The sequence below is a fragment of the Myotis myotis genome, unplaced genomic scaffold (assembly GCF_014108235.1).
Source record: "Myotis myotis isolate mMyoMyo1 unplaced genomic scaffold, mMyoMyo1.p scaffold_m19_p_6, whole genome shotgun sequence".
In the NCBI taxonomy this organism is placed as follows: domain Eukaryota; kingdom Metazoa; phylum Chordata; class Mammalia; order Chiroptera; family Vespertilionidae; genus Myotis; species Myotis myotis.
The window spans coordinates 73,694,789-73,721,303 of NW_023416368.1; the positions used below are offsets into that span (position 1 = coordinate 73,694,789).

Consider the following 26,515-nt stretch of genomic DNA (forward strand, 5'->3'; position numbering starts at 1 on the left):
GGGCTGGTTGGGGCCGGGGGTGGGGCCGCGCGTCCACAGCGGTCACGTGAGGAATCAGCCGGGCACGGGGTGGGGCTCGGGGCGGGGCCGGGGCGGTAAAAAGGAGCGAGGGCGGCCGGGGGGAAGCTACCGACGGCGGCTGCTCGGCACAAACAGGGCACCTCGCCGGCTGCAGGCCCAGGCTCTCGGCGGTGGAGCTAGGTGAGCCGGCGGGGGGACGGCGGGCCGGGCGCGGGCGCATCGCCACGCGGTGGGATGACCTTGGCAGGGGGAGAGGAGGCTGGGGCCCTGTGCGCCCCCGCCAGGCCCTGGAGGCGTCTCGGGGGGCCGGCGGGTTGGGGGGACTCTCTGGCCGTCACTGCCGGCAGCGGGGGTGGCCGGCGCACACTCCTCTAAGACGTCGCCCTGGTTAAGAAAAGCAGTAAACAACCCGCTCGCGGGCAGCCGGGCTCCCTGCCCCCATTGGGCTCGCGCCCGCCGGTTCCTCCTCCAGGGCTGTGTCCCTGGCCGGGTCATCCCGACCCTGTAACCCGCCCGTCCCTGGGGCTGGCCGGGAGACGGCCCAGGCGGAGCCGGCCAGTTTGCTGGGGTGATCCTAGGGAGGAGCCTGCGAGGAAAGGCTTGGCCCAGAGCCCGGTGACTTTCGGTTAGAATCTGGCTCCCGGGCCCTGTGTCGATTTCTGGGCCTCGGTTTCCGCAGCAAACTGCTGGAATAACAGTATCTACCTGCATGTATTTTAGGTGTTTTCTTATTCCAGGGAGTTTGCCTGGGCAGCTTTCTGCACACAGTCACACACAATTCCAGGAACCCCCGAAGACAGAAATGAGAAACCAGGAACCTGGGGCTGGGTGGATTCAGCTGGAACCCACAGAAAAAGTTAAATGCACAGTAGGGAAGGAAAACGAAACAGCGAGGGAGACGGTGCCTCAGGCCCAGGGTGGTGTGGGAAGGGGGAAAGCAGGGCGGAGTCCTGGGGCATCACCTCTTCCCTCGGTTAATGACCCTGAGGGCCTGGGAGAGGGAGCATGTAGGGAGCAATGTGGGGTAACTGGGTTTGTAGGGCTCAGCCGCAGGCAGTCCAGATAGCTATGAGCTGGATTTACCCCTTTAGTGGGCTTAGGCCAACCCCCTTCCCTGGCCACTGAGGAAACCAACAGGCACTGGGAGAAGGACAATAGCCCAGTCCCCATCTAGTGCCTGGCGCAGTAGAAACCCTCACTGGTGTAGGTGGAGAGTAGGTGGTGGGTTCAAAGGGAGGCCTAGCACCTTTTATTACCTTGGAAAACCTGATCCCCAAGTGCCTCCACTCCTAGCTGAGTGCAGCTGAGATTCATTCATCTAGAATCCAGATGAATCTATCAGTGCAGAGTGAGGGAGGAGACAGGAAAGGCTGAAGAAGGGCTTGGGCTTGGCCAAGGCTACTTTCCTTTTCTTCCATAGAGTCCTTTCCTTAATGGAGAATTGTTTTCTGTTGGCACTGGTGACGGTGACCACGGGTCCATGAATATAGAAAAAGAGGCTGGGCCCTAGCTGGTTGCTCAGTGGTTAGAGCATCAGCCCACAAATGAAGGGTTGCGGGTTCAATTCCTGTGAAGGGCATGTACCTCCATTGCAGGCTCGATCCCTGGTCGGGGCATATGCGGGAGGCATCCAATCAATGTGTGTCTCACATCCATGTTTCTCCCCCGCCCTTCCACTCTCTAGAAAAATCAATGGGAAAAATATCCTCAGGGCAGGATTAACAAAATAAATAGATAAATAATTTTTTTTTTTTTTTTTTTTTTTTTAAAGAGAGAGGCCCTAGCCGGTTTGGCTCAGTGGATTGAGCGTTGGCCTGCAAACTGAAAGGTCCCAGGTTCGATTCTGGTCAAGTGCACGTGCCCGGGTTGTGGGCCCGATCCCCAGTGGGGGACTTGCAGGAGGCAGCCGATCCATGATTCTCTCTCATCGTGGATGTTTCTATCTCTCTCTCCCTCTTCCTTCCTCTCTGAAATCAATAAAAATATATTTTAAAAAATAATAAAAAAAAGAAAGAGGCTGAGTTGTTCCCGCCCTGTGTGGCTTTCCCAAAGAGAGTTGAACGTTCTCCGGAGAGAGGTTCTGCACAAACCTTTTTTGGGCATTTGTCCCAGAACTGGGTACTGCCCAGTGAAGAGGTACAGATCTCTCATCTGGGGTCAACACAGGCCTGACACAGCCTGGCTCCAGTAGCTTCCTTGATACTCGGTCTGGACAGCCCTATTTCCCAACTGGTCAGAAGGTGAGAGTGGAAGCTTTTTGGCTCCAGGAAAAGCCTGTCTCTGTGCTGCTGACTCAGCATCTGACATTGAGGCCTGGTTCTTCCTTTCTCCACGTGCTAAACTAGGGAGTCAGAGTAGGAAGTTGCTCACATCTTAGGGCGGGGCAGGGGGGGCAGGTATTTTGTGTTACTACGGGCCGGCCGCTGGATTGAGAAAAGCGGGGAGAGCTCAGGGGAGCCTTGAAATGTCTGTTGAGTGACTTTCCTAAATGTGAGTGGTGGCTGTGTAGATTCCCTGCCATTGGGAGAAAAGGACTGAAATATTTGGGGGTAAAGACTCACCATGTCTGCCGCCTGTTGGTGAGAGTTTGGCATAAGTAAAGTATTAGAGATATGTGAGGTTGAACTGGATGAAATGGGACATTGTGAACGTCAAGGATGGAAATTGGGCATTTCAGAGGGTCCAACCTCATGTGTGGAGAGATGATAGGGTTGAGAGTAAGTTGACCGATCAGGTTGAGGCACATACAGATGTGATTGTACTCACTGGATATTAGGAGGCAGTCAGCAGTCTGGTCCCATATCACCATCTCTTTGGTTTAAGTTCCCTACACATACTCCAGGAGCTGCCTAAGAGAGGGAGATGAATCCTGAGTCCTTCCTTGGTTGTTAATGTTGATATTCCACCCTAGTTTGGCTAAGGAGGGAGGTTTACGGATCAAACACCATTATATATCTAGACTTTAACTGGTCCCATTTTAAAAATATATATATTTTATTGATTTTTTACAGAGAGGAGGGGAGAGGGATAGAGAGTTAGAAACATCGATGAGAGAGAAACATCGATCAGCTGCCTCTTGCACGCCCCCTACTGGGGATGTGCCCGCAACCAAGGTACATGCCCTTGACCAGACTCGAACCCAGGGACCCTTGAGTCCGCAGGCAGATGCTCTATCCACTGAGCCAAACTGGTTAGGGCTAACTGGTCCCATTTTTAATCTCAAGCCTCATCCCACTCCCTTTCCACAGCACCTAGGGCCTCCAAGTCTTAGCTCCCCTTTGCAGGGAGCATGTTTCACTTTCTTTGAGCTGCAAATCATTACCACTTGGTTCTGATCTTCCTGAGGGACATGGTAGCTCCTTTCTGCGTTTCTCTATATAGTTCTCTGATACTTTCTTTCCCTACATTTAATCCATGAACGGTTCTTAAAATTGACAGAAGTGCCTTGACCGGTTTGGCTCAGTGGATAGAGCGTCGGCCTGCGGACTGAAGGGTCCCCGGTTCGATTCCGGCCAAGGGCATGTATCTTGGTTTCGGGCACATCCCCAGTAGGGGCTGTGCAGAAGGCAGCTGATTGATGTTGCTCTCTCATCGATGTTTCTAACTCTATCCTTCTCCCTTCCTCTCTGTAAAAAAATCAATAAAATATATATATTTTTAAAAATTGACAGAAGTTTAATTGTAATGCAGGTACCCTTTCCCACTGGTGTTTGTGAGTTATTTATGTTGATACATACAGTTCTAGTTCATTCATCTTAATCTACAGTATATTTATCTACTGAGGGACAGTTAGGTTGTTACTGCTTCTTCAGTGTTGCTCACAGGGCTACTAAATATCTTTGGATCTCTCACTTTGCAAGAGTTTCTCTAGGACAAAAGCAGAAGTTAAATGAATTGCTGGGTCATGAGGTATGTGCATCTTCTATGTGGCTAGATTCAGAGTGCTTGGCGGTAAAGTGAGGTTTTACCTACCTGTACTCCCAGCAGCGAGGAGGGTTTCTGTCCTCGTGTTTCCCAACGCTAGATGCTATCAGACTTTGATTTTTCTTAAGCACCACTTTCCCTCACCTGTAAAACATAAGCTTACACAAGACTTTTCCAGGGTTGCTGTTTGATGAGTGCTGGGTGCCGGGAAGAAGGCATTTCTGCATTCCTGACTGTGTTATCTGTCTCCACCAGGCCAGTAACTCATTTAGCCTGGTCATCAAGATAACCTAGAGTTAGCAACAAGGACGGGGAGAAGAGGATGGGGCAGATACCACCAAGATAGTACACTGGCTCAGTACAGAGCAGTCTGGAAACACCTAGATATTCTGCCAAGAGACCCCGCAGAGGCTGGGCTTTCTCTATGACCCTCTGACCGGCTGACCTGGACTCTGGGCAGAATGTGCTCACACACACCAGAGTCACATGGCTTCTGGGCTTGCCCAAGACCTGGGAAGGTGGTGCCAGCTAAGGGCTTCTGTCACTCCAAGGTTGAGGCATTCATTGTCCAACGTCAGCTGGGAGCCATCTGCCACCCATTCTCGAGCCACTTCACCCTGCGGGTGTTCGGGAGGTACTTGGTTCTGGTGTTCAAGATAGCAGAACAAACCATCGTTTGAGTACTTGTCACTACAGTTGGGAGGATCCTAATTTTTCATCCACACTGGGGTACTTTGGAGAATAAAAAGAATTACCCCGAGACGTCAGCTGGCCTGTGGGCAGGGAGAGGCATAGCACTGCACTAGTGAGCGAGAGACTGTTTCCTAGTGGCAGTTCTCTGTAAGGGCTGCTGCTCAGAGACAAGCAGCATGAAAGGCTTTTGGAAAAAGAGCATCTTCTGTCTCCCCACAGCCTGGGGAGGTGAGTGTCTTTTCCTGGGGCCCCAGGAGAGGAAACCAAGACCAAGCCAGAGAGACGAAGCCTTTCTGTTACTCACTTCTGTGGTTTCCAGCATCTCGGTCACGCGGGCACCCATCCGACAGGGAGATGTAATTTAGCCTGTGATTGAATTAGGGAGCCGAGTGCTCCTGCCAGCCGGAGAAGCATGGGGCACTAATCTCATCCACATCCCTAAGGATTTTTATAAAGTCGTTGCAGGGTCCTTCAGAGTCCTGGCAGTATGCCCATTTTCGGAACTGAGACATGGGGATGCTGAGCCCCATGCAGCATCTCAGGGAGTCCACATCAGTTGGTGAGCAAAAGCTTCCAGAACTTTCCAGAACTTTGTCCAAACTGTGTCTTGTTTCTCAACAATATAAACTTTTTCGACTCATTGGGACCTTCCTGGGGTTCACTGTTTTAAGCGTAAGGTAGTCATTTGCTCCTGTGTGCAGCATGTGGGCTGTTGTGGCTGATCTTAAGCAATGTTCCATTTGTGGGTTCTGTAGCCCCGTGGTTTGCAGGCAACATGGTGGGAGTTAGTCACTTATTTTGGAGAGATGACTGGCAGGTGGGCAGCAGGAGAAGTGGCCAAGGCAAGCGGGGCCTGCTCACAGGCTCTCCCGGTTCCCTTGGAACCTGCAGGGCTGATGAGGCGTGATGCTGGCGGCCACCTGCAGTGGGTGCCTTTTTCTGGGTCACACAGCAATTGCTTTGGCGGGGGGGGGGGGGGGGGGGGGGGACATTTCAGCTGCAGGGAGTCAGGTTCTAGGGGATGGATAGCCAACCTGGTGCCTCTTCATCTTCACACACAGCATTTAAGACAGGTGACAACTAGGAGCCCTTTATGTTTTTTGTTTTTAAAGATTATAAGCCAAGAAGCAGTTAACCAAGTTTGCCTTAGAAGCAAAGCCATAAAACAGAAAAGACCAGATCAAAGGCTGAGATTCTGAGTCAACAAGGAAAGGCCTGGGGTTTCCTTCAGGTCGAGCAGAGCCTATTTGCGCTTAGGTCTGTCACCACAGTGCTGCCCGACATTGAGGTGTAGCTGGGCAAACTGAAGTTTAGGGGAAATGAAGGTCCGCCTCCTTTTGTTTGTATGAAAGTGGTCAAAAGTTTAGGAATAACTGCTGTTAACAACAGCCAGAGGCAAGACAAGTCTTTGTGGAAGAGAAAGAAATGTACAGAGATCTTTAGCAAGTCACACTCAACCTTCACACCCCTCATGCCTTCCCACCTACAAATATATAGTGTGTGTAGGTGGAAAGGCAGCCGTGTGTGTGTGTGTGTGTGTGTGTGTGTGTGTGTACAGATAAATATGATACAACTTTAATTTGTGACTATGGGCAGCATGCAGGCACTCGATTTTTTTATTCTTTAGAGCCAGCTGTGAAAGCGGTGAGCAGTGGATGGGCAGCAGCAGTGGACATGGAAGAGCAAACGACCGGGTGTGAAAGACTTGCTGGACGTTCATTCATCTTTTTCTGTGTTAGCCGAGAGATGGCAGCTGGCTTACTTGGAAAGTTCAAGTATATATGTCCTGTCTCATCAGCTTCAATACAGATTTGGATTCCAGTCTACCCGAGGGCTCTATAAACACCCTTTTGAAAAAAAAATCAAGGCTGGTGGCAGCCAAAACTGATTCTGTGTCTTTAGGGATGTCAGGGTTTGAAGTCTCTCAGGCGTCAGCTCCTCTCCTTCTGTGTTCATTCGATCTCTTTCCAGAGTCCCAAGGTCCATGTTAGTCCCAGGAATGGCTTCAGGGTAGTCTGGGGACCGGTTCTGCAGTGAGGGGAGGGGGAGGCAGAGGTAGGAGCATCTGGCCACAGGCCCTTTATTTTCACATGATATTCTCAGAACTGCAGTGGGATGTACTTTCATATAAACCAGTAAGTGCTATAGGGATACGGAGAACAAAGAAATGAGAGAATGCCCCCCCCCCTCAATTTTTAGCTAGATATTAGCTTGGAAAAAGGGGAAGGAGGGTGTAGTGGAATCTACTCGGGCGGTCCAGCTGACGAGGACAGAACAAACATCTGCCCAGCACACTTCCCTCCACCAACCCACACCCTGAAAGGCCGGGTCGTGACTCCAAGCATTCTTACCCTGTTGGGTCCCTCTCCCTGGTGAAATCAGCACTTTCTGTTCATTCTGTCTTGTAAGCAAGGGAGGGAATGCACAGAATTGAGAGATGAAAGGGAAGTGTTTGCCAAAAAGAGGGGAAGTGAAAGCTGTTGTTTCATGCTAAGGCCACGGGACCCATGACAAACAGCACAGCCTGTTGCTTTAACCATCTGCGTGTAGTTGGTCCAGTGTTCACGATTCCTGTGGATGTGGGGAGAAAGAAAGCTGTCTGGTGCTCACTAAATGACATCACCACTGCTCTGGGGATCTCTGTTTTCCCTCTGGGAGGAGAAACTTCATACTCTTTGGGCTCAACAGTCCCAGGACCCTCAGAATGAAAGACTATTTGGAGGTTGGTTGAGGTGAAAGCCCCAATGTTAATTCAGACTCTTCTTTGCGATGTGGGGGTATTGTGGATGGGTTTGGAGTGGACTGGGATTCTCTGGCACAGGCCATAGATGGAGGAAAGAAGAAAGAGGGAGGGAAAGCAGAGGGTGGTGCGTCGGACCTGGGAACTGAATGTGCCCGAAGGAGCAGCCCTGCGTTGCCTTCTCACCGTAGGGCAGCCACTGTGCCAGGGGCCTCGGCCCACCTCATTACACTCTGGACTTGCACCGGGAGAAATTAGTGGCCATGAGCTCCATGCTACAGGTGGTGAAACTGAGGCTCAGTGAAGGTTGGTGCTCCAGGCTGCACAGCTAGTGAGTGGAAAAGCCAGGTTCGGAATCCAGGTCCCCTGACACCAAGCTCATGCCCACCCTCACTGCTGGTGATGGTGGCTGTTGACCACTGGATCCCAGCCCAGACTCTCCTCAATGCCTTGGCACTGGGCTGAAAGGATGGGCTGGGAGTCGGTGGTCAGAGGTCCTTGGTTCACGGGAGGGGACCCTGGTTCTCCACTGAGGTTATAAGGGAGGAGAATAGAGTTGGCAGGAAATATAGAACCAAGGGACTAAGCAGGGTGAGTGCTTGAAAGACATGTGATGCAGGAGCTCTTGGGGCCTGGCAGGACTCCCGACTCGGGCTGGGGGACGGCCATGGCAGTTGTCAGTGCAGGAGCTGAGAACCATCTGGAAGGTGGGAGGTGCCTCCTACCACAGACACGGGAGAAACAGTGCTTTAAAATCTGAGTTGTCATGGAAGTGCTCCCATTCTCCACTTGCTTATGAGTTAACATCTCTGCAGATGGCTGATCCCTCAGGGGGCACCTGGGGACACCCCCGTTGTCATTTAGGGAGCCTTCCATTGGGACTGCCTCCTGCACTGGGTTCTCCTCTAACCCGACTGCCTTGCTCCCCAGATTGCTCTTTGACCCCTTCGCCATGTGAGGCCACAGCGAGACATTTACCTAACAGTTTGGAGGTTGTGTGGGTCCCTGACATGTGGTCATGTGAGTGGCAGCCTCCCCATGAGTCACTGAAAATAGGAAAGTCAAGTGTTTTGAGCAGGAAGTCCCTAGGGAGGAAGCCTCATTGGTGTCTGCGGAGATGATTGTAAGTGCACCTGGGGGCTCATTGAGACCGTGTTCTTGCCCTGGCTGGGGTGGCTCAGTTGGCTGAGCCTCAGTCTATGCACTGAGAGGTCCCCAGTTTGTTTCCCGGTCAGGGCACATGTCCAGGTTGCGGGCTCAGTTCCCAGTAGGGGACATGCAGGAAGCAGCCAATCAGTGATTCTCCTCATCACTGATGTTTCTATTTCTCTCTCCCTCTCCTTTCCTCTCTGAAATCAATTAAAAAATATAGATTTTAAAAATAAATGTTTTTTCCTCAGCTTGGTGGCATGGGGTCTTTGGTCGCCCTAACCATTCTTCCTAAAAAAGCAGTTTCAACTTTCTGGGCCTTTAAATACAGTTCCTCATATTGTGACCCAACCATAAAATTATTTTCGTTGCTACTTCATAACTGTAATGTTGCGACTGTTATGAATCGTAATGTAAATATCTGATATGCAGGATGGTCTTAGGCGACCCCTGTGAAAGGGTCGTTCGACCGCCAAAGGGGTCGTGACCCACAGGTTGAGAACCGCTGATTTAAAGGATGTATAATGAAAAGTAAGTTCCCCTTTTGCAGTTAGTTATACTTTTGTGTGTGTTTCTTGATGTTTAACATGTAGTGGCAGCAATCTACTTGGACATTGCTTAGTGGGTTCATGCGCTTACATTACCATGACTCACCTGCGGTGTGTGTCTTGGGCATATTTACTTTATCGGTACAGTATGATTCACTTCAACTAATCCATCTCTTAAAGGCTGCTTTGTATTCTATTATTTCACTATTTACTGTAACTTAACAAGTACTCTGTTATTCCACCCTTGCTTGGTTTCTGGTCTTCTGCTAATAGAAAGAATATGTAGGAAGCATCTATGTACCTGTACCTTTGCGTTTTGAGGCTGGTATAAATCTAAATGTCAGATTGCTGAGTCAGAGGGCATGCAGGTGATAGAGATGGTCCCTGCCATGGGCAGTGTGACATCTCTGCTTCCCCACATCTAACACACACATCCTGCCCCCGTCGAGAACTATTAGACTGTCCCGCCTTTGCCACTCTGGTTGAAGATAAATATCTTCTTAATTTTATCTGTAGCTGCCTGTGGTTGAGCATTTTTAAATACGTGTTGGCCATTCGTAGTTCTTTTAAATATATATATATATATATATATTAATTATTGATTTCAGAGGGGAAGGGAGAGGGAGAGAGAGATGGAAACATCAATGATGAGAGAGAATCGTTGATCCGGCTGCCTCCTGCACACCCCCACTGGGGATTGAGCCCGCAACCTGGTTATGTGCCCTGACCGGGAATCGAACCGTGACCTCCTGGTTCATAGGTCGACACTCAACCACTGAGCCACACCGGCCAGGCTGTAGATCTTTTTCTATAAATTCATTGTGTGTGTTCTTCTACCATTTCTCTATTACATTGTTTCTTTCAAAGCCTTAAGTATATGTAAGCACTAATTTATGTTTGCTTGCCACTTTTTGTTTTTCTAGAAGAATAGTTTCATGTAATTAAACATTCTCCCCCGCTTTTTAAAAAATATTTTCCCTTTTAAGGTTCTGTTTTATGTCAATCTTAGGCATTCCTCACTCCACTATTACATTTTTTCAAGTGCATTTATTTTCTTCCTACAGTTTCGGTGCTTTTATTCAATGTCTTTGTTCCATGTAGGACTTTACGTGTGTAAGAAATCAAATGTAAAGATTCAGCCTTACTTTTTTTTTTTCTCAAAGTGCGTAGGCAGTTGTATAAGCATCATCTACTGAGATAAGCAATTTTCTCACTCTACCACATGCACGAAATTCTCACACAGGATATGCTTCTGAATGGTCTGTCAGTTTTGTTGATCAGATTGGTCCTGGGCCAGCATCACCTGGAGGTTATAATACATTTACTCCCACAAGGGCCACGCCTTCATTCTTGCTTTTCCCCCCACACAAATGTCATGTTATCCTCCCCCCCCCCCCCGCAGCTATTCTTACGCATTTATTCTTCCAGATGAATTGTTGCTTAAGCAACAGTTAAGTTTAAATATTCCCTCAAATACAACTCACTGTGTGGGTGGCTGTCACCTAAGACATGTCATCTTCATGTAACCCTCACAGGGACCTGTGACCTGTGAGGACAGGAAATCCCCCAGCACACACACAAACACTCAGTCCCCGCTCTGTGGGCATCTCACAGGCCTGGAGGTGGTGTGGCATCAGGATGCGTTTCTTGTTTTCATGGGGCTGCTGGCCTGACGGCATGATTCAGAGGCTGAGCTGGAAATCGCTGTCTCCTGACTCACTGGCCGGTCCCAGGTCCGAGGGCCGAGGTTGAGGTGTGGAGGATTCCCTTCCTGGAAGCCCATCTCTGGCACCGGAAGCAGAGGCCTTGGCTGGCTAGAAAAACCGGGGAGAATCCCAGGAGACTGGTGCCGCTGGCCAAACCAGCCCTGCTTCCCCGGTTCTCCGGAGATTGGCACACGCCCGCCATAGCTTGGCTTATGTTTTGCTTGTTTTGTATCCAAATGGTGGCTCATGAAATTTGTTTTGTTTCGCTTTTTTTTTTTTTTATCCACTTGTGACATAACCACATGGACAGACTGTTTACTCTTTCAGAGCACTAACTTGGGAAAAGTCTCAACTTTGTCCTACAGATCCATGGCGAGACAGCAGGGAGGGCACTGGACTCAATTTAGCCTGAAGATGTGGATGTATTCATTCGTGTAGGACAGACTCGTTGATCCTGCTTGTTGCCTGGGCCCTGGGGTTTGACAGAACAGCAGGTCAGCCCTGGTCCTCACAGCTCACAAGATGGTCTGGGCCACAAACCATCAGTGAACAGTACCATTTCAGACTGTGAGCTTGGTCCTTGCAGTAACTGATCGCCCTAGAGACCCAAGCAGCACACATCCCAGCCCTCAGCTGCCCAGGAGCCTCCCTGCAGGCATCACCGCCCCTCCGCTTTCCTTATCCTGGCTCCAGCCACCTGGGGGAGAAGCGCACGTGGTCTGTCTTAGCCCATTCAGGCTGCTCCAACAGAAGACAGACTGGGTGACTTCTAAACAGACATTTATTCCTCACAGTCTGGAGGCTGAAAGTCCAAGTTCAGGGCACCAGCATGGTTACGAGGGCGCACACGTCCCGGTCACAGACTTCTCGCTGTGTCTTCACAGCAGAAGGAGCAAGGGCTCTCTCTGGGGTCTCTCTCATAAAGGCACTGAGCCCATTTATGAGGGCTCCACACTCGTGACCTAGTGGCCTACCAAAGGCCCCAGTCCTAATACCACCACATAGGGGGCTGGCATTTGGGGGTGACACAAACAGACCAGAGCACGGTCTTGTGTGCTACAGGCACAGGTTGGGACTTCGAGACTAGACCCGGGAGCCCACAGGCACTGTGGGTCCTAGAGTGTTCTCTGCTGCTCCACTCCGCCCCCCGCCGCCCGCCCGCCCCCCCCCCAGGCTTGACGAGGAAACAGGAACAAAAGGGGACAAGCGGCAGCCAGGGCAAAAACATGAGTCTTTTATCCACTGGGGTATTCCTGGCCCCAGAACCTCATTGTGTGTGGACTTGAGTAGAGGAGGAGGAGCCTCTGATGTCTTGTGTCCTTTCCTTTCTAGGTGAATCTAGGATCCAGCTTCCAAAATGTGGCGGCTCTTGGCCACCCTCAGCTGCCTGGTGGTGCTATCCAGTGCACGGAGCAGACCCAGTCTCCAGCCCCTGTCAGATGAGCTGGTCCACTATCTTAATAAGAAGAACTCTACATGGAAGGTGAGCTGTGGGGGCCGCTTCCTGCACGTGTCCCTCCCGAGGGTGGTCGGTCTGGGCACCCTGATTCCCAGCAGAGGTGGCCCACAGGACAGTTGAAAATCGGATTCAGAGTCATGGCCGCTCAAGACCATGCCCACCTCCTCCCTGCCCCCTTCTGTGTGTGTTGGGGGATGGGGGCGGGGGGAGCGTGCGTATGTGAGCGTGTTGGAGGTGCATGGGAAGGTAAATAGCTTTGGAAGTGTTCCTAACTGACTCCATTGTGGTAGGTGTTGTGGCTCATCAATACTAGCAGCTCCTTGGCTCTGCCCAGCCCTGAGGCCTGGGACTTCGGGAACAAAGAAATGAGGAACACGTCATGCTCAGGTCTATGGGGGTCTCTCTTGACATGAGCTGAAAAGAGGAGACCCCCACTGGTCTGAGAGCTGCAGGCTGCCCACGAGGTCCCGCTGGACTGGTCCTGGCCTGCTCTGCAGGGAGCCCATCTTAGACTATTCAGGCTGCTACAAAATGCCACACACTGGGTGGCTTATAAACAAATCCATCATTCATAGTTCTGGAGGCTGGAAGTACAGGATCAAGGTGCCAGCAGCGTCAGGTTCTAGTGAGGGCCCTCTTCCAGCTCGTAGATGGCTGGCTTCTCTCGGTACCCTCACATGGTGGGCGGGGCGGGGGAGCTCTCTGGCGGTTCCTTTATCTGGGCACTAATCCCCTGCATAAGGACTCCACCCTCATGACCTGAGCACCTTTCAGAGTCTCTTCCAGAGTCTCTTCCAGATATCAGCACATTGCAGGTTGGTTTCAGCATGAATTTGGGGGAAATTTGTTGGTCTATAGCGGTAGAGCAGCCCCCATCCTCTGCTGAGTTGGGAGGGACCCCTGGCCTTGTCCGGCCTTGAATGTGAGCAGCGTCCTAGTCTCATCCCCCCTGTCCCCGGAAACACCCCCTCTGTTGGTGGGTGACTGTTGGGATGGGCTGTCTTCCAGGCCGGACACAACTTCCGCAACGTGGACATGAGCTACGTGAGGACTCTGTGTGGCACCAAACTGGGCGGGCCCAAGCTGCCCGAGAAGTGAGTATCTGCTCCCTGGCGCATGAGTAGCAGGCGTTGGTTTGGGAGAGTGGGGAAGAGGGAAGAGAGAAGGCCTCCCTGGTGTCTGCAAGTCTCACTTCTCCCAGAGACTCTACTTGAGGGCAGGGCTCGGCCCCAAAAGCCAGTGTTTCCCACGTGCTTCTCCGGGTGGGAAAGGCCCCAAGTCTGGGTCTCCACAAGCTAGGTGGGCCCAATCTTGAATAAGGAAATTCTGGGAAAAGCCATGTGATCTGCCCTTGATGTTTGACTTTTCTAGAAAATTCTGGACAGTTTCATGTAGGCATTATTACTCTTGTAGGAAGCAGTAAATCAATCTTGACAGTGAGGGTGGGTTAGTGAAGTTAGGGGACATCACACAGTGGCAAAGATATTAAAAATGATGATGTGAGGAGCCAGGGCAGATGTATGATTGGGGGTGGGGCGGGGGAAGCAAGAAACACAATTGTCTGGACCCTGTGGCTAAAACTCGTGAAAAACATCCACAAAATAAGTCGAGAAAGAAGGCTGTGGGGTGGTAAGTTGTGTTAAGCAGCAGAATCAGGTTTTATTTTCTAAACTTCCAAGAGGACATCCCTCTTCTGTATGTTGTGTGCCTCACTCCCTTCCTCGGGGACGGCCCGCAGGCAGCTGGCCTTTGCAGAGATGGGGTGGGATGAGCAGCACAGGTGGTAAGATGCAAGTTTATAATGGAGATCTTCCTTTATCCAGAGTGTGGCTTGCTGAGGACATAACTCTGCCTGAAAACTTCGATGCCCGGGAAAACTGGCCAAACTGCCCAACCATCAAGGAGATCAGAGACCAGGGTTCCTGTGGCTCCTGCTGGGTGAGGCCCTGCTGTCAGGAGTGGCTAGAACAGGGAGGGGGTAGTGGAGGGGGGCCCTGGGAGTGACTAGGGGATTGGAGTTGGACCAGCAATGACTGGACACATTACATAACTTTCCGGAGTCTCAATCTCCAGCAGTGTAAACATAATCAAAACCCCTGTGATCCTGAGTTATTACAGAGGCTAGGTGGAAGAAAGGAATGTATAGCCCAGCCTGTGTGGCTCAGTGGTTGAGTGTTAACCTGTGAACCAGGAGGTCTCAGTTCAATTCCTAGTAAGGGTATATGCCTAGGTTGACCCCCAGTAGGGGTCGTGCAGGAGGCAGCCAATCAAATGATTCTCATCATTGATGTTTCTATCTTTCCCTCTCCCTTCCTCTCTGAAATCAATAAAAATATATATTTTTTAAAAAGTGTATAAAGCCCTGTGCACAGGCCACGGCCATGTGTGGGTTGTGAAGTGTTTTTATTTCTGTTTGACATGCCGTCTTGAGCCATCAGCAATACCCTTAGTTTTGACCTTCACTGTGTGTCATGAAGACTCAGTGGCTGTCTTAATTTTGTTTTTGTTTTTTTATTGCTTAAAGTATTGCAAAGGGTATTACATATGTGTCCATTCCCCCCCCCCCCGCCCTAGTTAATTTTGTTTTTTAACTGTGGTAAAATATACAATATAAATGTAACCATCTTAATCATTCTTTTTCTTTTTTAATATATATTGATTTCAGAGAGGAAGGGGGGGAGAGGGAGAGAGAGAGAGAGATCAATGATGAGAGAGAATCATTGATTGGCTGCCTCCTGCACGCCCCCACTTGGGATCAAGCCTGCAACACGAGAATGTGCCCTTGACCGGTTTGGAACCTAGGACCCTTCAGTCTTCAGGCTGATGCTCTCTTCACTGAGCCAAACCAGCTAGGACTTTTTTTTAATCCTCACCCGTGGACATGCTTAGAGAGAGAGCAACATCAATGTGAGAAACATCCATCAGTTGCTCCCGCACTCGCCCTGGCCAGGGATTGAAGCCGCAACGTGGGTTTGTGCCCTGACTGGGAATCGAGCCTGCCACCTCTTGATGCATGGGACGATGCTTCAACCAGCTGAGCCACACAGGCCAGGGCTTAATCATTGTTTTTTTAAAGAAGCTTTATTTTATTTTATTTAGTATATTTTATTGATTTTTTTTTTTTTACAGAAAGGAAGGGGAGGGATAGAGAGAAACATCGATCAGTTGCCTCCTGCACACTACCTACTGGGTATGTGCCCGCAACCAAGGTACATGCCCTTGGCCGGAATCGAACCTGGGACCCTTGGGTCTTCAGGTCAACGCTCTATCCACTGAGCCAAACCGGTTAAGGCATCATCATTCTTCAGTATATAGTTCAGTGGCATTAAGTATGTTCACATTGTGTGGCCATCACCACCATCCATCCACACAGCTCTTGTCATCTTGTAAAACTGAAACTCTGTCCCCATTAAACACTAACAACCCCATCCGCCCTCCCCTTTGCCCTCAGAAACCACCTTTCTATTTTCTACTTTCTACTATGATTATGACTAGTCTGGATACCTCATAGAAGTGAAATCAGAATGTTTGACCTTTGAGCTGTGTTTATTTATTTATTATTTTTTACTTAAATCTTTGTGGTTGAAACTATTGCATGTGTCCCCACACCCACCCCCCGCCTGAGGCCTCCACCACTCTTATTGTCTGTGTCCATGGGCTATGCATATATGCATACAAGTTCTTTGGTTGATCTCTTCCCACCTACCCACTGAGCCCCACCTTCCAGCTGAGATCTGACAGTCTGTTCCATGCTTCTGTATCTCTGGATCTTCTTTGTTCAGCAGTTTACTTTGTTCATTAGATTCCACATATGAGTGAGATCATGTGGTACTTGTCTTTCTCTGACTGGCTTATTTTGCTTAGCATAATACTCTCCAGGTCCCTCCATGCTGTCTCAAAGGGTTAAGAGATTCTTTTTTACTGCTGCATAGTACTCCATGGTATAAATGTACCACAGCTTTTTTTAACCACTCACCTCCTGATGGGCACTTGGGCTGTTTCCAGATCTTAGCTGTTATAAATTGCACTGCTATGAACGTGGGGGTGCATACATTCCTACTGATTGGTGTTTTGGGTTTCTTAGGATGTTCCTAGAAGTGGGATTACTGGGTCAGATGGCAGTTCTATATTTAATTTTTTTAGGAAACTCCATACTGTTTTCCATAATTGCTGCACGATTCTGCATTCCCATCAGCAGTGTACTAGGGTTCCTTTTCTCCACATCTTCAACAGCACTTGTCATTTGTTGATTTGTGGATGGTAGCCATTCTGACAGGTGTGAGGTGAAACCTCATTGTGGATGATCAGTGACGAGCATTTTTCATATGACTCTTGGCCATCTCTACATCCCCTTTGGAAAAGTGTCTATTTAGGTCCTTTACCCATTTTTTAATTGGATTGTTTGTCTTCCTTTGGTTAAGTTGTATGGGTTTCTTATACATTTTGGATATTAACCCTTTATCACATGGATCCTTGCCAAATATGTCCTCCCCTACTGTGGGCTCCCTTTTCATTTTGTTGATGGTTTCTTTTGCTGTGCAGAAGTGTTTTGCTTTGATGTAGTCCCATTTGGTTATTTTCTTCCTAGTTTCCTTTGCCTTAGGAGATGTATCTGCAAACATATTGCTACGGAGAGATTTTGCTGCTTATTGTTCTAGGGTTTTTATGGCTTCCTGTCTTTCGTTTAAGTCTTTTATCCATTTTGAGTTTATTTTTGAGTATGGTGTAAGTTGGTGGTCTAGTTTCATTTTTTTTTTTTTTTTGCATGTGTCTGTTCAATTTTCCCAACAACATTTATTGAAGAGACTGTCTTGACTCCATTGTATGCTTTTGCTTCCTTTGTCAAATATTAATTGAGCATAATGGCTTGGGTCGATTTCTGAGGTCTCTGTTCAATTCCATTGATCTATATATGTCTGTTCTTGTGCCAGTACCGGGCTGTTTTGATTATAGTGGTTTTGTAGTATAGCCTAACATCTGATCTGGTATTGTGATTCCTCCAACTTTGTTTTTTCTCAAGATTGCTGCGACTGTTCAGTATCTTTTTAAGTTCCATATAAATTTTGGAGTAGTTGTTCTAGATCTGTGAAATAATGCTGTGGGTAATTTAATAGGGATTGCATTGGATCTATAGATTACTTTGGGTAGTATGGACATTTTGATGATGTTGATTCTAGCAATCCATGAACATGGTATATTCTTCCACTTGTTTATATCTTCCTCTGTCTCTTTTTTCAACATCTTATAGTTTTCAGAGCACAAATCTTTTACATCTTTGGTTACATTTATTCCTAGGTACCTTAATTTTTTTTTGTTGCTATGGCAAATGGGGTTGTTTAGTTTCTCTTTTGAGAATTCCTTATTGGTATATAAAAATGCCATAGATTTTTCATTGTTAATTTTTTTGTACCCTGCTACATTGCTGAATTGCTTTATTATATCTACTAGTATTTTGGTGGAGTCTTTAGGGTTTCCTATATACAATATCATGTCATCTGCGAATAATGAGAGTTTTGCTTCCTCCTTTTCAATTTGGATGCCCTTTATTTTTTCTTCTTGTCTGATCGCTGTGGCTAGGACTTGAAATGCTATCTATAATAATAAAAGCATAATATGGTAATTAGACTGGACATCCTTCCAGATGAAGCCGGGGCTGTGAGGGCCGAGGCAAGCCGCAGTGGCTACCACGACCAGCGGGCTGTGGTAGGTGGGTGGGGCCTCCCTCTGTGAGTGAAGCCTTGGTCCCGGGTGCCGGAGGGAAGCCAGTGCCAGCAGCCAGAGGAAGGAAGGCCTACTCTTGCAAGAATTTTGTGCATCAGGCCTCTAGTTTGAATAGGAGTGGTGAAAGTGGACACCCCTGTCTTGTTCCTGTCTTAGGGGAAATGGTTTTTGTTTTCACCCACTGAGTATGATGTTGGTTGTAAGTTTATCTATATGGCCTTTATTATATTAAAGTATGATCCCCATTGCTGAGAGTTCTTTTATCAAAATGGGTGTTGGATTTTGTCAAATGCTTTTTCTATGTCTATTGATATGGTCATGTGATTTTTGTCTTTTAGTTTGTTTATGTGATGTATCACATTTATTGATTGCAGATATTGCTGGAATAAATCCCACTTGGTCATGGTGTATGATCTTTTTAATATGTTGTTGGATCCGATTTGCTAGAATTTTGTTGAGGATTTTAGCATCTATATTCATCAGGGATATTGGCCTGTCGTTCTCTTTCTTTGTAGTGTCTTTCTCTGGTTTTGGAATTAGGATAATGCTGGCTTCAAAAAAGAGCTTGGACGTGTTCCTTCCTCTTGAATTTTTTGGAATAGTTTGAGGAGAATAGGTGTTAGTTGTTTTTTTTTTAATGTTTGGCAAAACTCCTCTGTGAAGCTGTCCAGACCAGGGCTTTTGTTTGATGGAGTTTATTGTTGTTGTTATTATTATTATTATTATTATTATTATTATTGCTTCTATTTCATCAACTGTTATGGCCTAGTCAGGTTTTCTGATTATTCTTGATTCAGTTTGGAAGATTGTATTTTTCTAGGAATTTGTCCATTTCACCCACATTGTCCAGCTTGTTGGCATATAGTTACTCATAGCATTTTCTTACAATTCTTTCTATTTCTGTGGTGTCAGTGGTTACTTCTCCGCTTTTATTTCTGGTTTTATTTATTTGGGTCCTTTCTCTTCGTTTCTTACTGAGTCTGGCTAACAGTTCATCAATCTTGTTTATCTTTTCAAAGAACCAGATGCTGGTTTCATTGATCTTTTGTATTGTTTTTTAAGTCTCTATGTCATTTATTTCTGCTCTCCTTTATTGTTTCCTTCCTTCTACTTACTCTGAGCTTTTCTTGTTCTCTTTTTAATTCTTTAAGTTGTTGGGTTAAATAGTTTATTATTAATTTTTCTTGTTTTTTGAGGTAGGCCTGTACTACTATGAACTTCCCTCTCAGAACTGCTTTTGCTGTGTCCCAGAGATTTTGGGTTGTTTTGGGTTCATTTTCATTTGTTTCCAGGAATTTTTTTTTATTTCTTGATCTCATTGGTAGCCCATTCATTGTTTAATAACATGCTATTTAATCTCCATATGTTTGAATGTTTTTGAGTGTTTATACTGTAGTTGATTTCTTTAAAATATATTTTTTTTATTGATTTCAGAGACGAAGGGAGAAGGAGGGAGAGATAGAAACATCTTTGATCAGAGAGAATCACTGATTGGCTGCCTTCTGCACGCCTCCTCCTGGGAGTTGAGGCCGCAACCCGGGCATGTGTCCTGACCAGGAATTGAACTGTGACCTCCTGGTCATAGGTTGATGCTCAACCACTGACCCATACCAGCCGGGCTATCATTAATTTCTAATTTCATTCCATTACAATCTGAGAATATGCTTAATATGATTTCAGTCTTCTGGAACTTGTAGAGACTTGTTTTGTGTTCTAACATGGGACCTATCTTTGAGAATAACCCAAGTTCACTTGAAGGTATATTCTGCAGCTTTGGGGTGAAATGTTCTATAAATGTCAATTAAATCCATCTGATCCAGTGTGTCATTTAGCGTCATTGTTTCCTTGTTTTTGTCTGGAAGATCTATCCAGTGAAGTTAGCGGGGTGTTAAAGTCTCCTACTATGACTATATTGCTGTCAATCTCTCTTGAAGTCCTCCAGAAGTTTTAATATATTTAGGTGCTCATATACTGGGTACATATATGTTGACCATAGTTATATTCTCTTGTTGCATCAACCCCTTTAGTATTATGTATTGACCTTTATTGTCTCTTGTGATGGCCTTCATTTTGAAGTCTATTTTGTCAGATATGAGTATTGCCACTCCAGCTTTTTTTGTTTCCATTTGCATGGAAGTTTTTTTGCCATCCCTTCACTCTCATCCTTTGTCTTTTTTCTGAGGTCTCTTGTGGACAGCATATATTTGGGCCATGTTTTTGTATCCATTCAACTACTCTGTGTTTATTGATTGGAGCATTTAATCCATTTACATTTAAGGTTTTTATTTATAGGTACTTATTTATTGCCATTTTAATTCTTTATGCCTGTGTTTCTTTCTGTTTCTTTTTCTCATTACAGCAGTCCCTTTAGCGTTTCTTGCAATGCTGGTTTGGTGGTGACAAACTCCTTTAGCCTTTTTTTATCTGGGAAGCTCTTTATTTCCCCATCTTGAGATAGCCTTTCTGGATTTGTAAAAAAGATAATAATATGGATTATGATTTTTAAAAATATTTTTTAATTGACTTTAGAGAGGAAGGGAAAGGGAGATAGAGATAGAAACATCAGTGAGGAGAGAGCATCATCGATCGGCTGCCTCCTGCACACCCCCTACTGAGAATTGAGTCCACAACCTGGACATGTGCCCTGACCTGGAATCGAACCGTGATCTCCTGGTTCATAGGTCAATGCTCAACCACTAAGCCACACCACCTGGGCAAGTGTGAGCTGTTTTTTTTTTTTATGTTAAAAATCAAAACTACATATTTCAGAAATGAACTGAGTACCCAGGTAGAGGATTAAAGATTAAAGGAACTTTAAAGCTAAGTTTGAGTGCCAGGACCCTCGCCTGACGCTGAAAAAGACTAGTCACCAAGGAAGTCTAGGTGCCCACTGCGGCCTTCCAAGTTCCAGGGGTGGGGCTTACCTGGGTAGGGATTGTTTCTGCAGGCATTTGGAGCTGTGGAGGCCATTTCTGACCGGATCTGCATCCTTACCAATGGGCATGTCAACGTGGAGGTGTCTGCCGAGGACCTGCTCACCTGCTGTGGCTTCCAGTGTGGAGAAGGGTGAGTCTGAGGCAGCACCTTCCATGAGGGAATGGCACCTGGGAGACCTGGTCTGAGGCCTCAGGTGGAGGGTGACTGAGGCTCCCTGGGGTGGGAGTGACATTGAGGACAGATGTGGTCGAGGCACTGTGAAAATCTGGGGAATCTGGAAGCAGGCTCTAGTATGGCTGCTGCTTCCTGGAAGGCTCCTAAACCCAGGCTGGCCCCACAGGGCTGGCTGTGGGTGGTGGGGTCTGGGCAAAACAGATGGGCTCAGGATTTGTGGTTAAATTTCTGATCTCAGATCTGATTTTTCTGCTCAAGGCAATGTAATAGCCTCAGGACCTGTTTCCTTATCTGTAGTTAATAATGGTTCCCCAGATTGGTCACACTACCTCATGTGTTGCCCTCTAAAAAGAAAAAGGTGTGTCCACCAGTTAAGTTTGAATTTCTGGCACTGGTGTTTTGGTTAGTACCCTGGGGAATTCGGTGTGCTCCTTCATTGAGAACCCCTGTTCTAGAAAGGACACAACCTGGTTTGGTGTAGACAGGAATCTGAGTGTCCTTCTGTCTTCTCGAGGGTCTTGGTGGGTGGGGTGGAGAGCTTGGGTGATTCCCTGGAAAGGACAATCCAGGGGAGGATGAATTGGGAGTCTGTTGGGACCTGGGAGAACTGTTTTGCCACTTGCAGAAGGCAGTGGTGGCTCCACCAGGCAGTGGTCTGGGAGCAGCTAGCACCTCTCTCACGATGACTTTTAATGAATGGCTCTTTTCTTAGCTGTAATGGGGGCTTTCCCTCTGGCGCTTGGAACTTCTGGACAAAAAAAGGCCTGGTGTCTGGTGGCCTCTATGACTCCCATGTAGGTGAGTGTCTGCCCTGAGTCCCTATCTAGCCAGATGGATTTTATAAGCAGTAACTAATGATGGTCTCATTTTCCACTATAAAGAAGATTGAGGGTTGAGGGTGAGAGTACTGGGCTGGAAAACAGGGTAGAAAGACAAGCCAATCCTCTCAATGGCAAAATTAGCAATGGGGGGTTGGGGGGAACAGACCCAGGCTGCAGACTTGGGGGTATCTACTGTTCCTGTGAGTCATCATCCTAATTCTTTCTGGCCTCGAAAAGTCTCTGTAGGGGCTGTTGGCCAAGACCTTCCTTTCTACTTGGTCCCTACAGGTTGCAGACCATACTCCATCCCTCCCTGTGAGCACCACGTGAATGGCTCTCGGCCCTCATGTACAGGGGAAGGCGGGGAAACCCCGCAGTGTAGCAAGATCTGTGAGCCGGGCTACACCCCATCCTACAAAGAAGATAAACACTACGGTAAGCACACTGGGCCTGAGACCCGCTGACAGCCTTCCCAAGCCACAGAAAGAGGCCAGGGCAGCTGAGTCTTGAGTCAGGAACACGGGATGGAGCAAGGAAGGGCACTAATGCCTCTTGCCTGCCTGCTGTGTTTTCTGTCTCCACCCCGAATTCCATCTCAGGGATGTGGTCTTAGGAGTCAGACCCTCAGAGTTGGAGGGGACCAAACCCCTTGTACAGGGGAGTGACCTGGTTCAGTCCTGGTCCAGTCCCACTCTGCCCTCAGGGCCACATTCTCCCACTTCTCAACTTCCAGATCCAGTCCAATCACTCCTCCCTCGGGGTTCCTGGTCACCACCACCCCTCCCGTCCCCACATCTCCCCCTCCGCAGACTGGGCAAGTCTCCTGGATGCTCAGTCTTCACCTGGTGGCTCCCCGTAAATCAGTGAACTGGCTGGTGGAGCCTCTGGCGGCACGTCTCACCTCACCTGCTGGTTTTTTTGCTAGGATGCAAGTCATACAGCGTCCCCAGTAGCGAGAAGGAGATCATGGCAGAGATCTACAAAAATGGCCCAGTGGAGGCAGCCTTCTCCGTGTATTCAGACTTCCTGATGTACAAGTCTGGTGTGTATTGGCCCCAGATGGCCACGGCGGGGGGGGGGGGGGGGGGGGGGGTCTGGGTTCAGGTGGGCCAACAGGACCTGATCAAAGGGGGAAGGCAGGGTATCCAGAAGGGCAGTGCCAGGCCTCCCCTCACCGGGCTCTACAGACCCCTCAGCAGCTGCCTCTGCTCTGCTTTCTTGCACCTGTTTGCCTCTTCTGCACATGCTATTCGGATCCCGCTGCAATGTTTTTATATGGGTAGTTCCTGCTCATTGCATTCATCCCTGAATAGCCAGCTCAAAGATCTCCCAGGGGAGTCTTTCCCCCTCCCTGGAGCCTCTGGCTCCTGCCTCCATTCTCCTCCATTGCTCCGTCAGCATATCCATCACCTTGTAACTGCAGATTTTGTGTCTGGGTTGAGTGACCTTCTTTATTCATCTTTTCTGGGCAAAGCCCTAGCCTTATGCCTACCACCCCCAGGGACAAGGAAACAGGGACCTGGCCAGTCCTTGGCCCGAGAGCTGTCTTAGAAACCCCTCACCTCCGATGAACAGTCTGTGCTGACCACTTCTGTCTCATGTACTTGCTGCTAAATTGAAAACTCCACAGCTCTCAACTCTTAGAAAGGATTAGACCAGTGGTTCTCAACCTTCCTAATGCCCAGACCCTTTAATACAGTTCCTCATGTTATGGTGACCCCCAATTTCAGTTACAAATTGAACATAATTAAAGCATAGTGATTAATCACAAAAACAATATGTAATTATATGTGTGTTTTCCGATGGTCTTAGGCCACCCCTGTGAAAGGGTGGTTTGACCCCCAAAGGGGCTGCGACCCACAGGTTGAGAACCACTGGATTAGACAAAAGAAGATGATTCTGACAAGAAAAAAATTAAAGTTGGTAATTTTAAAAAAATGTATATTGATTTGAGAGAGGGAGAGAGAGAAACATCAATGATGAGAACCATTGATTGGCGCCTCCTGCACACCCCCTACTGGGGATCGAGCTTGTAACCCAGGCGTGTGCCCTGGATCTGAATCGAAACTGGGATCCTTCAGTCCGCAGGCCCACGCTCTATCCACTGAGCCAAATCAGCTAGAGCCAAAGTTGGTAGTTCTTAGCACAGCCCCCATGTTAGTTAAGAATACATTTCCAGCAAAGTGACTCACTAGGGTACAGCTGGCTGGCCAGCACCCTGAGCACTTTTTCTCTCCCATTGATTGACACTGGCTCTACCAGCTCAGTTCTTTTCTGCATCTCCTCTCTGGTGACCCCAGAGCAGCAGGTGAACTCTCCGCCACACACTGCTTTCAACAAATCATTACATGGAGTCCTAGTATGTAAAACAGACCATTGGTATTTAAACGTTAAATTTTAAATTCTAATTTATAACTTTAGTTTTAAAGGCAGCCAACAGGCATGTTTCATTGGCCTCCCATTGTAATGTTTACTCAACATAATTGTGTGTTGGGCTTTCAAAAATATATTCAAATAACTACCGAATAGAGAACCCCTGTTTGAAGACAATAGTAGGCCTTTTGGGTCCCGATTATCCTGCCTGGGGAGCCAGCTGACATGGAGGGGTGCTGTGAGGGATGGGCAGTGGCTGGGTCTCAGCCTGACTGGTGTTTTCCTTTCTCAGGCGTGTACCAACATGTCACTGGAGAAATGGTGGGAGGCCATGCAGTCCGCATTCTGGGCTGGGGGGTAGAGAATGACACCCCCTACTGGCTGGTAGGCAACTCCTGGAACACCGACTGGGGTGACAATGGTGAGTGCCGCTCCCTTCCTGCTAAGAATATAGTGTTACGAGCCAGAACACAGTTGTCATCTTATCTTCCTCTGCTCTACCCACTGCACAGCTCCAAACCCTAGGCTTAACCGTGACCTTCCAGGTGCTAGTGGGCTAGTTTCCCTCTGCCCCAAGGGCAGCTTCTGATCCTGAGAGAGGGTGGTAGGGAGCAGGGCCCAGCTTCAGATCGCTGTGCCTCCCATCCCCTTGCACCAGGTGCAGTGACAGGTGACATGGGGTTGATGTGGAGCGGGGTTGCTGTACAAACAGTGGAAGCTGATAAAGCACTCTGATGCTGGTTTGGTGTCTGGTGACTTTCGCTCCTGGGTCTTTCAGGGGTGAGTCTGAATATGTTGGCAAGGCCCCAAACCCAAGGCGCACTTTAAAGGCATCTTACTTTTGCTTTCCAGGCTTCTTTAAAATCCTCAGAGGACAGGATCACTGTGGAATTGAGTCGGAGATCGTGGCTGGACTCCCCTGCACGGACCAGTACTGGAAAAGGATCTAACCTGCTGTGGGCCCTTCCAGCCAGCCCTGGGGCAGTGTTCCCTGAAATATAGCCAGTGGGGCTGGGGTGACATGAGGGATAGGAATGTCTTTTATTCTTTGAGTACAAATGGGTTTTAGACAGGGCCTAAAGGACTGGATTGGGCCAAACCTTGTGTCTACCATGAGAGCAGTCTTCCAAGGAGACACAGCCAAGGCCTGGCTACCTCCCAGGCCACTCAGTGGACTGTTGTCACAATGCATTTAAACCACTGCTACACGCAACGCAAGTCCTTCCCCCTTAGACTAGTGCTGCTCGGCTCTTCCTGCAACCACCTCCACATCCTTAGTCCTTCTCCATCTGCATCACCAGGGAGCATGATAGGCCTACAGGGTTCGCATTTTTTTCAAAGGAACGAAAGGTGGATTTCCTAATCGTAGCTTCCCGTGCATCCCACCATCAGCAGTACCTCTGAGCAAGCAGCTTTCTAATTTGGAAATAGGTTGAGAAGAGAAATAGTGGGGCAGCCCTTTGGAAAAAGCCACTCTCCTGGGGCTCCTGCATCTGTCGAGCTTTGCAGTGTTGCTAACCTGCTCTGATCTTGGCATGATTTTTAAATAGAAGTTTTATTTTTGTGTGCACCTCAGCTGATCATGAGAATGAAGTAGTCTAATGTTGGAAGAGCTGTACTAGTTTTACCGATTGTCTCCTTAAAACGAACTGGGTGGTCTTGATTTGACTGACTTACTAACCTCTTAATACAATGAAAATAGAGAGAAACCAGCCTTTATTGTTTAAAAATCACTGCTATACCCTATTAAAGAAGGAATACTGTGCCAATAAAAGGTTTCTCCTTCAATGTCAGGTCTGTTCTGGTGGGACCTCGAAGATCATTTGTAGATTCGTGGCTGCTGTCTATCCTTATCCCACAGACAGAAACATGGGCTCATGGGTCTGGGTGCTCTTTACACTCTAATCAGGGCGTCAGTCGAGGCGAACAAAGTAAATACCTAATTTTAGCTTCTCTCCACTCCAGCATCCGTTCAGACCACAGCTTCTCTCTTTTTAGTCCCTGTCACAGCCCATGTCCTACTGGAGGACCAGCTTTCCCTGGCGCCTCCCACTGCTGGAATGGGGTGGAGGCAGAGCCTGGTGCACTCCTTTGCAAGCTCCCTGTGACTTTAATTTACTGCTGGTTAAGAAAGATTCCTTTGGATAGGCCTAGCTAAGAATCATAAGCTACGAGGTACACCAGTTCTTGAGGGGAACAGAGGCAACCTGAAGAATCAATACCCATCCCACTGGCCTTCAGTATCTTAT

The 26,515-nt window shown here is 48.1% G+C and overlaps 1 protein-coding gene across 1 annotated transcript; it reads left to right on the forward strand.

The window, feature by feature from the left end:
• Positions 1–73: 73 nt before the first annotated feature.
• Positions 74–26,054, forward strand: CTSB (cathepsin B). The gene is made up of 10 exons (XM_036313318.1): positions 74–201; positions 12,114–12,264; positions 13,249–13,334; positions 14,064–14,178; positions 20,909–21,027; positions 21,785–21,870; positions 22,182–22,328; positions 22,819–22,935; positions 24,559–24,687; positions 25,119–26,054. The coding sequence occupies exons 2-10, from the start codon at positions 12,139–12,141 to the stop codon at positions 25,214–25,216; spliced, it is 1,023 nt and encodes a 340-aa protein (XP_036169211.1). The 5' UTR covers positions 74–201; positions 12,114–12,138; the 3' UTR covers positions 25,217–26,054.
• The last annotated feature ends 461 nt before the right edge of the window (positions 26,055–26,515 follow it).